Below are 12,138 nucleotides of genomic sequence, written 5' to 3' on the forward strand. Positions count from 1 at the left end.
AGACAGTATCTGAGGAGTATCGAAGAAATGTATTTGTAGCTCTCATGTCACAATCACAGTGGTGAAACAGGATAAACGTATGCATCACACAGCTTAGTTAGGCGCCAAAAAAAGCAATTGGAAAAAAACTCCAGTGTGCCCCAATTTCTTTAGGGCAAAACACACATGTTATTTTTCATGACACTTGTTAATATAAACCAAACAAAAAACATGAGAAATCCTGCAAGAAGCCAGGATTTAGTCTGGAGCGATTTTAACAGTCTATATATGCAAAACACATGTCTGTAGTGTTCATAAAGGTGACATAGCTCAAAGTGCAACGATATGTTCAAACCACATGTAATCCAATGATTGTATTAAAAATAGCATTAGAACCAGATTTGTCAGGAAATATTCCAGCAGGAAAATGTTTGCTTGTTTTGGTATAGTGTATTTGACAGCCGTGAGCTCTGGAAAGAGCATAGACTCAGGGCTCGGTACGGTCTATCAGGTGCTGAAATGCTGTTACAGAACAGCAGAAAAGAGGAATGCACTTAGCAGTGCTATAACTTTGAATGCTATACATTATCAGGGAGCGATACCGTCGCCATGGAATTTGTGCCAGACCCAGGCTGCACGTGCCTGACATTTTAACAGCATTAACCATCAACATTTGGTAAACCAGGGCTCTTTTAAATGAGCATTATTAGAGGTACGCCCCAAGTACAGGACTCACCATTAAAATGTCAAGATTTATTAGCGATTATTACACAGCCTAATCTGCAAACCCAATCACTAGATTCTGCTTTAATGACAGAGGAAAAACTAAGCGAGTGGTAATACCGCATGATGGTCACTGCAGACAAACAGCGGTTCTCATAGCATAGACACAGCTGTATGTTAGTCCAACTGGTCAGGTACTGGTCATAAAATACGATCAGATGATATAAGAGTTCACAGAAATAAAAGGAAAGGACTGAGTTTTTGACAGTGATGGCATGCATTTGCTTCACGGGTAGCAAAGAAATTTCTTTGCTCTGGTCCATTAAAAACTCAGAGGAGCGTCTCTGCTCCATCCAGCTCATGATCTTGTTTCTGAGAGTAACCTGTAGTGAACTGGGAGGAAAGCGGTGTAAGAAATTCCACAGCCTTTGCTGTCTTTAAAGCCAAGAACTGCACAGTACTTACCATCGGGTTATGCAAAATGGTTTCTGCTATTATATCCCCGGTTGCTCACCGGGGACCGCGTCCCTGATTACATCCATCTTCATCAGCAGAGATCAAAACAAGCAATCAGACACTGGAAAGTCAGGTCATTTTTGGAGGCGTCAGCTGTGTGCCAGGCTCCGATGTTTTTGTAGTGTCTGATCTGCCACAGTCCAAAGAATATCCTGCTTATTTCGTGACTGAGGTATGGTGTTTGATCCGGCTCGCAGCGAGCCCGAGTTCATTGCAGTGTTAGTAGGAACTGGCACTGGGGTTGGAAAGGCTGAGAGCCGAGAGGGCCAAGAGGATCCAACTCCTCTGATTCAGCTCTGACTAACACAATGCTGGAAAAACGCTGCTCGGAGGATAATCTCAGGAATTTTCCTTCAAAAGCTCTCCATTAAGCACCTTTCCCACATATTAGACGCAAACAGTGACATGTTTGACTTTACTGTTAAATGTAAGAGATAGAGACTCTTTTCATTCCCGTCTCCTGCCAGAGAGGACGCGGGAGCCGTCATCTCCCGCCAGCCGGCCGTGTCGCTCGCCGAGGGCTCAGGGCCACGTGGGGATGCGGCACTACACCACATCTCACTTGAACGGGTGCCACGTGGCTGAGTTCAGCTCTGATGTAACCGGCAATGTCAACAAACCTCCCTGCAGACTCAGGCACTCGGAGAGCGTAAGGGCCGTAGAGGTGTCCTCCTAAGTCTATCATCTCCAACGATTCTCAAATACCATCTGTGACTCCTCTCTTGGGTGAGAAAAGCTTTTTCATCTGGCCTTGAAAAGCTGCCTGGCAGTAGCAAGTGGGACTCATGTCCCTGGATCTGGCAAGGCAGACTTTCTGAAACGATTCCCAGCTGCTGGATCTTTCCAAAAAGCGAACAATAGCAGCAGACAATGCTAAAAGTAGATGCAGGAAACCAGTAGCCCCCCGCTGGCTGCTAGCGCAGGTGTCAGCGGCGATACTGTACTAGAAAGCACACTGCGCCGACGGGGATCCCGATCCACCGCCCTCCCTGCGCTTTGAACGCTGGAGGCAACGCAGAGCAGACAATCGAGAGAGCAAAACGGCGAAGAAATGCTCTGAGGAAGCTGGATCGTCACGGGCATGGTGGTGGGGTCACACGGACCCCCCAAATCCCTGGGGAAGAGCAAAGCTCTCCAGAGCGGCACGGCCAGCCGGTCAGAAACACACACCAGGTTCCCACCTTGATGAGCTACCATGCACGACCCTGGGCACGCCACCCAAGCCTGGCACCAGAATTTTAAAAAAGTTACTCGTGATGTCTTATCGTGCTTTTTAAGACGAGTTTGACACACTTTGGAGGATGTACCTCCAGCACCTGCTGAAGATGAGGCTGCTTGCTGGCAGGAGCATTGACCATCCATTACAAACATGGCAAGAAGGGGAGAAAAGCAGCAGCTCCCTGATCTCCCCTGAAAAAGATGTCAAACAGGAGCAAGAAACATGACGGTTGCTACTGCTGCTGCTGCCCAGCAAGAGAACCCACAGACCTGCGCGGAGGCGAAGAGGGGATCCAGAGCCATCCCCAGAGAAGAGCAGCAGAAGCTCACACGGAAAAGGCACCTTTCAGCCTGGCGGAGAGTCAACTCTCAGCAGAGCTTGCACTTGAGAAGACCTGTGAGTAAAAATCCGTGTTCCCCAGGGATCGCCTCTGCAAGGCGAGATGCTCCAGGAGACCATGCCGGGTCAGTGCCAGGGCCGTGGTCATGGTCCTGCTGCAGGTAGCCAAACCCGGAGCCTCCCATTGCCAGAGCTGAGGCTGCGGTTTTACTGGTTTGATGGCGAGGTCTGAAGCCTTGCTTCGGGCTTCTTCATTCATATGCAAAGAAGCCAACATCGATTTGGAAGCTGATTCCTGAGAGAGAGAGGAGCTGTTTAATTAGCGCCTCTGCTACCTTCCTGCCGACACTACATGGCACCGACTGTCCCCGCACCCCACTCGGGGAATTTTACATTTTAGCCCCAGCTGGGAAGATGGATTTGGGGAGCACATTTGCCTTTCGGACCCGAGGACCTGTCAGCTCTCGCCACAGTGACATTCCTGCGCAGGGGGAGCCTTCGCACACCCGGCCACAAGCACAGCTAAAGCCTTCAGACGGCCTCACAAACAAACGAGCGCATTTCTAGGGATCGCTAATGAAAACGCTTTCCCAGTGCCAGCGCATGACAGCAGCGTCGCTGCCTCTGCTCTTCAGCCTGATCCTGTGCCTGCCACCCAGCCGCTTTAGCTGCTCTTTTTTGCTGGCGAGTAGAGGAGGATTAAACTCAGGAACAGACTTTACTTCTCAACACTGGAGTCAAAAACAGCACTCGGACTTTTTTTCCCAACGAACCGTGGTTTCTTATAAATCTATCTAATCTCTTTCCCTACAAGGAAGAAGGTTCTGCTCAGGTATTCCGTATATAAACATCACTGCAAGGTCCTTGATTCCTGATGTGCATAAAACCGGGTTCTGAATTAGGAGCAGGAGTTAGAGGAAATTCTTACAAGGAATAAAATAAACAAATTTGTTTGCAAATTTGTTGTAATATTTTGAGACAGAAATAAAAGGAAAAAAAGAGTTATTTTAAAGCTATGCTTTTTTGTTTCAGATTTAACTTTTTTTTTTCTTTTGCAGAGGCTTACAGACCTTGAAAAGGAAAGGGAGCAATTTTTGGCTCAGCTAAAACAAAATCATTTGCACATCACTCCACCCATCCGATGCTGACTGACTCCCCGTTTCACATGCTTTTGAAGCACTCAGCATTTCACTGAATTAAACCCTCATCCACCGCGTGAAGTTTTCAAAGCATCAGAGTGGTGGGAAGCTGAACCCCATTTTCAGAGACTGAGGGTGCACTGATTTTGCTGTGCCTGCTGGCAGCAACTCGGTGTACAGCCAAGCTAATGCTTTCAGGGAGCGCCAGAGCTCCTGCGCTCCCACTGCGGAAGTGCTCTGGGAATAACCAGGAGAGCCGTATGTCCTGGATGCGTTAGATGCACGGAACGTGCCTGGATTAGCTGCAGGTCCATGTGGACATGCACAGTTCGTGTGGCCTCCTGGGGAGTTCCTCCTGCTCAGGAGATCCCCGGCAGGAATACAGCAGCTTCCCACAAACGCAGTGCCCACGCGACACTTACCCCCGCAGCTTCACGCACACAGGCTCGTGGTGTATGCCAAGTTAGCGGTAGCCTTTGAAAACATCGTCTTGAATGTCCCCAAGGGTCCGTGGAGGAGCTGTACCCTCTGCAGAGCGTCCCTGGTTTTGAAGCCTTTTTTCCCTCCCAAGGTAAGGAAAGCGTGCGCGGTGGCTGATGAGGATCGCAGCATCCTGAATCCTCTTCAAACTGCTGCTTTTAACTACCCAAATAGCTGCATCAGGATGTAAATATTTTTCTTTTTGCTTTTGTGGTACTTTACTGTTTGCATCTGGCTCGCCACGGCTCCATGCCTTCCTCTCCAGGACATTTGCCATTTGCTCTCCTTCTGGGGCGGGAGGAGAAATAGAGATTTTTTCAGAGGTTTAGGCACATTCCTCTCCTTCCTTCGCTAGGCTCTTGCTTTGCCAGTTGTTTAGTCTCAGCCTGGGGTTAGAGCTCTGCAAAAGTTTATTGGGATCCAGGGTCTGGACCCGTCACCAGTTATCAAATAAATCTCCCAGAAGCCAAAAGCTTGCTCTGTAAGTGCTTGTTCCAACGTCGGGCTTACGCTCACAAGCCAAAACCATCTTGCTTTTCTTGCCCTGCACAGCCTCAGAAATCATAACAATTAGGCACTAACAGGAGTTCAAAAGGACTTCAGGAACTCCTCGGAGGGTCAGTCCCAGCCGCTCGGGCTCCTGTACCACTTCTCATCTCCACCAAGGACATCAATCTCCATCGCTCCCTGTGGGGGCGAGCTCAGGCCCGTGATGTCCTGCGCATCACTCTTTATCTTACCTTTGCTGAGCAGCATCAGTGATCTCTTCACACTTTCTAGCAAGCCGGGACCTCTCCCCTGGCCAAACCCGGCTCGCACCTCTCCTACCTGGTGTGGGGATGGAGCCGCGGTCTCCTCCTCTGTCTGTAAACCTTTCAGATGTCCTCTCACCCCACATCCAAGGCCCACCGGGCGGTATCTGCCTGATGGAGGCAAGTGTCCCAGGCGAGGAGTTCAGTCCCCGCTCAGAAGCACAATATCAGCTGGCCGGCGCACGGATGCCAGAGCGACTAACTCACCAGGAAGCGTAAGTCTGGCCAACAAAACACTAACCTTTCCCTGTAGCAACTTGTTTGGCCATTTCTGGGAGTTTCAAAGAAACGACGGGTCATTAGTAACAAAGCCTTCACCTACCTGTTTGAGTAACCCCTGTGACAAAGACACGGATAGTCTGACATCGCCCGCCCCTTCCCCGCTGTCACCAAGTAACATCGTGTTCAAACCAAAATGAGTCTGTCAACATTTCAGGGCAACTTTGTACTTAAACTGTTGTCGTCAGCTGTTTCTCGGTTTGCATACAAAGCTCTATTTTTGTCTATTTTACTTCAAAAAGCGGGAGCGTAAACAAAAAATCAAAGAGAATTGGCCACTAATACTGGCAGCATTTCAGTCCTCAATGGCAGCAGAAAGTCAATACGAGCATTGTCTGAAAGGAACGCAAAGCTTTACACTGCGCAGCACATACTTTATCCTGGGGTTTAGTCCCGTAGATCTTTAATTAAATGCTCACATCGGTTGGACAAACATAATTTCACCAGTCATTAGCTACAGACAGAAACACATTTATAACTCCTTGTTGCACCCTGTATTTCAGTTCGATTAGAAGATATTATGGGAAGATCACTGCACGCTTACCAAGCAGATGCTACCGAGCTCACCGAAGATGCCACAGCAGATGGACACTTAGGTTTTTTAAAAGCAGACGTTGATGGAGGGAAAACAGCACTGAAGGGAGAGTTCCCTACCTCCGCTGAAATTCATCAGTTTCCCTGGATGTTGCTAAAGTTTCCACGCCAAATTTCATTTCCAGTCCCTGTTATATCAGAGAGCAGTTTTTTGCCTCTGAAACTTACCTCTTGATACCAAATCACGGATACTTTGAAACACTTCTCCTTGGGAAGGGCAGCCCGCAGGCTTTTCCTACCCTGCCCTGTGAGGCACTGCTTGAAAAATAAAGCTCTGCCACAGGGGGTAAGATGAGAATATATTTATTAATTATAAAATATACAAGCGAACACCATGGGTTTGGTACAATCCCGTAAAAACAAGAGCAGGTTTCGGTGAGAGCGGCGGGCTTTGCCTGGCGGGTGTTACCCCAGGGACGCTAACCCCGGGGCGCCGCGGGCTCTGCAGAGATGTGCTCCGAGCGGCTCTGAGAAAAAGCGAATTTTAGCGACTCGTCGGCATTATCTGGACATTGATATTCTTTCAGCTTCAAGGGAACATAATGCTGTAGAGCAGCAGCTTTCTGATTACCGGCATGATTAAGGACTTTAATCCAGGAGGGTTTGGCTTGTCCTTTATAGCCAAGCATGGCAAAACTCCCTGAAAAACAGAGAGAGAGAGAGAGAGTGACCCTCTGGCTGGGTCGGTTCACTTATTAGCAGCACAGCACGGACTTCCTCCACACATCATGGAAACTTCTTAGCCTTTCTTTTTTTCCCTGGATTGAAATAACAGAACGTTCAGGAGAGAAAAAGGGTGATGAAAGAGGGAATGAGCCTCGCTGTAACCTCACTGCGTCACGGATCTGCGGGTATTTCAATAAGCTAAGCTAAGTTCCCAGGTGTCAGTTAGCAGGAATATTGGTTTACTCTTTATTTTGAAGTAAGACTGGTACTTTTTCATATTTGACTACATGAAAATGGTTAGGCACGCGGAATCCTTCTTTTATTAGTTTACAGCAGTTTCTTCCTGTTATGCCTAAACTATTCCCCATGTCGACTCTGCTCTGGTCCTCTGCTGTCAGATAGTACAAAGGCATTATGTATTCTCCCATTTTAATAATACTGTCTTGTGTTTATATTATGCTTTTCATTGCAAAGACTCCCAAGGCTATTTGCAGCTGGTTGGATCGAGACTATTCCTGTAAACACTTCTAATTTAAATAAGGTTCTGCAAAACCAGGCAACAAGACCCTAAACCCTGATCCCACTAGGGTCAAAGGGATCGTGGTTGGATTTTTTTTTATTTTTTTTTTTTTGCATTATCCCTTGCAGAAGAAGTACGCACTTGGGAGAAATTCTCCAGCCTGCCCTGAAACACAGCGCGGACCAGTCCTGTGCGTGATCACATTTGGAGCTGTGAAGTTGAATAGTGCACATACCTGAATCAGCGGGAGAAAGCTCATGAAGCAGAGCGTAATTACCCAGACTGGAAATCAGGGCAGACACGTGGGTGAACACCCTTGCCCTTCGGAAAAGCAAAACAGGGGTGGCCCGTGGTCGGCTGGCAGCGGCTTAGTCCTGCCACCAGATCCCACCATCCCACTGAAGTGGCAGGGCAAGGAGATGGCCACCAACCAGCGTGTCCCCGGGCCGGTGGTGTCCCTGCTTGCTGCTTTTGGTGCCCCAGGAGCAGTTGGGGCTGGAGGCTGCAGCAAGCTCCCAAAATGACCTGGAAGTGCTGCGCCCAAGAAGGCGGCACAGGTGGTTCAGGGAACAAAGTTTGACAAAACAAACAAAAAAAGATTGCTTTTTAATCAAAAAATTCCTTTCAAAAGTATTCAGGGCTTTGATGAAAGAATGAAGCAATGAAGTTTCAGGACAAAACCAAAAAACTTCAGATTTTTGCTTTTAAAAGGCAGCTTCTCAGGAATCAAACAGGCCCTGAAGTGAAATCACTGTCTCTGCTGCAAAGACTATGCTGTCCTCCCCTGGAACGGTCACAGCAATAAGCTTTGAAACGTGAACCAGAAATTGCTATAAATTTCAGTAAAGCAGTAGGGAAAAAAAATCCCCAAACCCCCAAGGAAAAAAAAAAGAAGAAGCTGGAAATACAGCCAGTTCACCATCTGATCTCTGCTTGGCACATTGCGAATGAAATCTGAATTGAACTGGCAGGTTGTTTTCCTGATTTCCTTATCACCCAAATTATTCGTCCAAGCCTGGACTCAACAGCCCCCAGTTTTCCAGTAGGAAACTCAGCATGGATTTCCTGGACCAATGATACCAATGGATTTCTTGCAGCAATCCAAGGTAAAACTGTAATAAGAACTTCACCAAACTGGTGATTTCACTGTCCTTCCATAAAAAAAAAAAAAAAAAAAGCTCCTATTTCACTTCAGTCTATTTTCTTTTTCATCGACCATTCAGTTTATGATTGTTTTCCTTGCAAAGCAGTTGAACTTTAGAGATGGAATCTTATCATATGATTCTTTTTTTTTTTTTTTTTTGTTAGAAACTAGAAACACAAGTTCCCTTTAGGATGAAAAATTTGCAGCGTGCAGCTTCTCACTGGTGAAGTCAGGTCAAAACCCCAAAATAACTCCCCTACTTTTCACCACCCCTAAGCCAAGAGGTTTTTACTAGGTTACGCTGGCATATTGTGGTAGGAAATATAGTGATAAGCACTATCTAAGGATGCGTACGTTTTTGGTAGGGAAACACACCGGTAATTCTTAAGCAAAAGAAACCTGGTAGAATAAACACATTTACCTTCCTTATGGAAGACAATGGGCTTTGCTGAACCTAACCTGGTAAAAACAGACATTTCAGAGCTCCCCGCCACCTCTGCAATATCTCTAGAGCACACGAGAACAAGTGATCTGAAAAGAAGGACAGTAATTACTGCACGATTGCAAAATGTTACTTTCATTAAAAATCTGCAAGACTTTTAAGCTCCAATTAAAAAAAAAACACTTAAGAGCTGGCTGAACTTTAGAAACATGCGTAAATCCCTTTGATTTCAATCACACGTAAGCTTTCCTAAGTTTAAGCCTCTGCTTAAGTGTTCCTAAATTAAACCTGTGCTTCACACGGAATCAAAACAGGCACAAATGACTATCGGCAAGTGCACCGCTTACGGGAGAGGGACACTCAGCTGCAGAATAAAATCACTTTCTGTGCAGTCCCGAGCCACTGAAACTATCTATGTCCTGGGTCTGACTTTCAGTCAAGCCTCAGTCCGGCTTTGCTCCTCACAGATGTGCCTTCAGCCCCCAGTGAGTTGTCCCCGCAATGAATTACGGGTTGCACAACGGGTTGCGTTTCGCTGAAACCCATCCTACCAGAAAACCAAACCGAACGCACAGGCATCATCACATGCACATCTGTCGCTTCGTGCACGTTTTGTACATGTATGTACTCACGTGCATAAATACAGATGTAATAGCTCAGGAGCGTTCAAATCTTTGGTCGTGAACTGCTCAGAAACATCTTGGACTGTAAGTCTGTTTTCTGGTTATTTGACCTGCTTCTGCCAGCAGCCAAGAATTTATCTATAAATCTCTGTTGTTCCATGTTTATGTGGTGACACGTAAAACCACAAGGAATGTGGGACAGACACAAACAGAGATGATCCAGACCAGTGCCAGGACACATGCAAGGTAGCAGAGCCCGCAGGCGGGCAGGTCTGCTCATTGGCTCGCCTGAGAAAAGTCCTATCGGAAAATCTGGCACGTCTATGATTTTCGTCTGTCACAAGAGGCAAAAACAATCAGTAAGAGTAAACAGAAACCAACTCGTTTCAGAAATGGAAAACTGAATCATCAGCTGCCAGGAAATTGCTGGACACTGGGATGGGTGCGCGGGACTGCAAATGTCATTGCAAGGACCTTATCTACTCCATGGTGGAAAATGAATGGTTAATTTAGAAGGAATTGCTAGTTGTCCAGAAAACCTCTTTCTGTCTGCTCTAATTTGTGCAATCCTGGAAGAGAGACGCTGCTTTTCTTATTATCTGGGTGATATTTGGGATTTGTACATATTTAATCCGTGCCAGATTTCTTCAGAGCACAGGTTTGGTTACGAAAGAAAGTAATTTTTTCCTTTCTGTGCCTGTCAGGCGCGGGTCGCTACACGAACTGGGCTCTCAGTGCTTTACTTACCTCTCTTTTATAAATGTTTGAACATAATCAGTTATTGCACTGGCAGTGTTTTCACCAGCAACTGTGTCAAAGTGGCGCCTACTCACGACTGCTCCCGAACACGCATCGAGCACCACCAAGAATATCCCACGGCTATTGAACGGGAAAACCGTGTCGTTTATCTGCAACAAAAAACAGAGGTAGGTTTCATGGAGGCAGGCTGGGGAGCTGCAGACTCTGACCCTGCTTCTCCACAAGGGAGTTACAAGCAAGGAAAACACCAAGGGTGTACACCCTATAATTTTAAATGTATAATTAGTACAGATGAGGTGACATCACTGATAGATGGTCAGTGGCAGGAGGAAGCAAAACCCTTGGTTCTCAGTGGGGTACAAAAACATGAGAAATGAGGTCATCGGCATCTTTTGTGTATTAGGAAGATGCATTTGGGAAGCCGAGAATCCTGGGAGTAAAATGCTTAGTTCAGTCTTAATACAGTTTCTTCCCACGTGGGGGAAATTACTGTCGCTTGGCAAAGCAGATTTGCCCACGGAGCAAGGGAGAGGTGCTGAGACAGCAGGTGGGGGAGTAGAGGCCACACATGGGCTTTTTTTGTTTTCCTGTGAAATGTAGATATCAAAACCACCATATCCCTTCTTGGTAGGGCTGTCCCAGTGCCTCAAAGATGTTGTAGCACAAGCGGCTCCCACTCCTCTCCTTTCCTACAGCAAGGGCTCCTTCCTCGGGTTACACCTCTCAGGATGCTCCGCGATCTTTGCTCTTAGAAAGGCGGAGGCTCTCTGAGGTGCCCGGCACTGGTGCACCTCCCCAGCATCCCGGGGGACGCATCCTCCCAGCCTGGGAGGACACAACCTCCGCCAAGGAGAGCAACAGCATACCAAGGTCAGGCGGTCAGAGAGCTGAGCCCGGGGTACACAACACCCCACTGTAATCCACGCAGTCGCCCAAAGCCCACAGGGAGCTCAGATACATCCCATCAATCTGAGACATGTGTGCGCCTCCAGGGAATATAGGGCCAGACTGAATGAGGGAGCCAAGTGTTAAAAAGCGGTGTCTGCAAGATGTCGAAGGATGCTGAACGCAATAGGAGGTCAAGGGTAAGGGAAACACGAACGTCCCAGCCGTGGGTGGGCAGAGGGCAGTGAGGAGGAGCAAAGACACACTGAATCTTTTGCCTGGTCCTGGCTGCCTCACACCTGCCTGGGAAACGTGTCAAAGTCTGGATGCACACGGAGCAGAGAGCATCCACCACTGCAAAGCAAACCTCAAGGTGAGCCGCTGGCCAAGGACACAGCCCCGCTGTGTGTCCTGCCCCTGCCCGCCGGCCGCGGCCCCGCCGAGGAGCCAGCGCAAGGTAGCGGGGGGCTCCTCTGCTTCACTTCTTTCTTTCCCGAATTTTCCGCACCTTTTAAGATTTAGGGTAAGAATCCTCATTTAGACATTAGTCTTTATCGTTTGCCTAGCCCAGCCTTTGCTTCAGCTAGGAGTACACGTGCCAGAAATAAAACTTCCTCTGAGAGACAATACTTTGCATTAAAGCTTTAGAAAAGGCGACGAAGCTTTGAGGATACTACAGCTGTCCCACGAGCGCCGCACACACGCAGGTCTCTGCGTTTCACCCGCAGGGGAGGATGCTGCCTCCAGGAACATCTGCTTGCTAATGGTTTTGAATAAATTTTTGATGATGCAGGCAGTGCGCGTGGCAAGAAATCTTGGCTGCTCAGAGTCCTTAAGGACGCCGTACCAGCTTTGCTTGGCATTTGTTAGCATCAACTATAATTCAGTAGCACACAGGCATGTAAGCCCGGACAGTGTCCTTGCTAGCGTGATTTCGGTCACCCTTCATCATCTAGGCAGACATACAAGGCACACACAGGGACAACCTGACAGCTCCAAACCCCTTCAGTAATGAAATA

The 12,138-nt window shown here is 47.6% G+C and overlaps 1 protein-coding gene across 1 annotated transcript in view; it reads right to left on the minus strand.

Moving 5' to 3' along the window:
• Positions 1 to 6,378: 6,378 nt before the first annotated feature.
• The window catches only part of LOC309676142 (cell surface hyaluronidase CEMIP2-like), a 54,622-nt gene continuing 48,862 nt past the window's right edge, over positions 6,379 to 12,138 (minus strand). Inside the window, exons 21-23 of the mRNA XM_082488624.1 lie at positions 10,223 to 10,383; positions 8,832 to 8,941; positions 6,379 to 6,720 (exon numbers count right to left, since the gene is read on the minus strand). Coding sequence (XP_082344750.1) covers positions 6,500 to 6,720; positions 8,832 to 8,941; positions 10,223 to 10,383 — 492 coding nt within the window. The 3' untranslated portion in view covers positions 6,379 to 6,499. The remainder of the gene's footprint in view (positions 6,721 to 8,831; positions 8,942 to 10,222; positions 10,384 to 12,138) is intronic.

This window comes from Vanellus vanellus (assembly GCF_965231255.1).
Source record: "Vanellus vanellus genome assembly, chromosome: 11".
Classification (NCBI taxonomy): Eukaryota; Metazoa; Chordata; class Aves; order Charadriiformes; family Charadriidae; genus Vanellus; species Vanellus vanellus.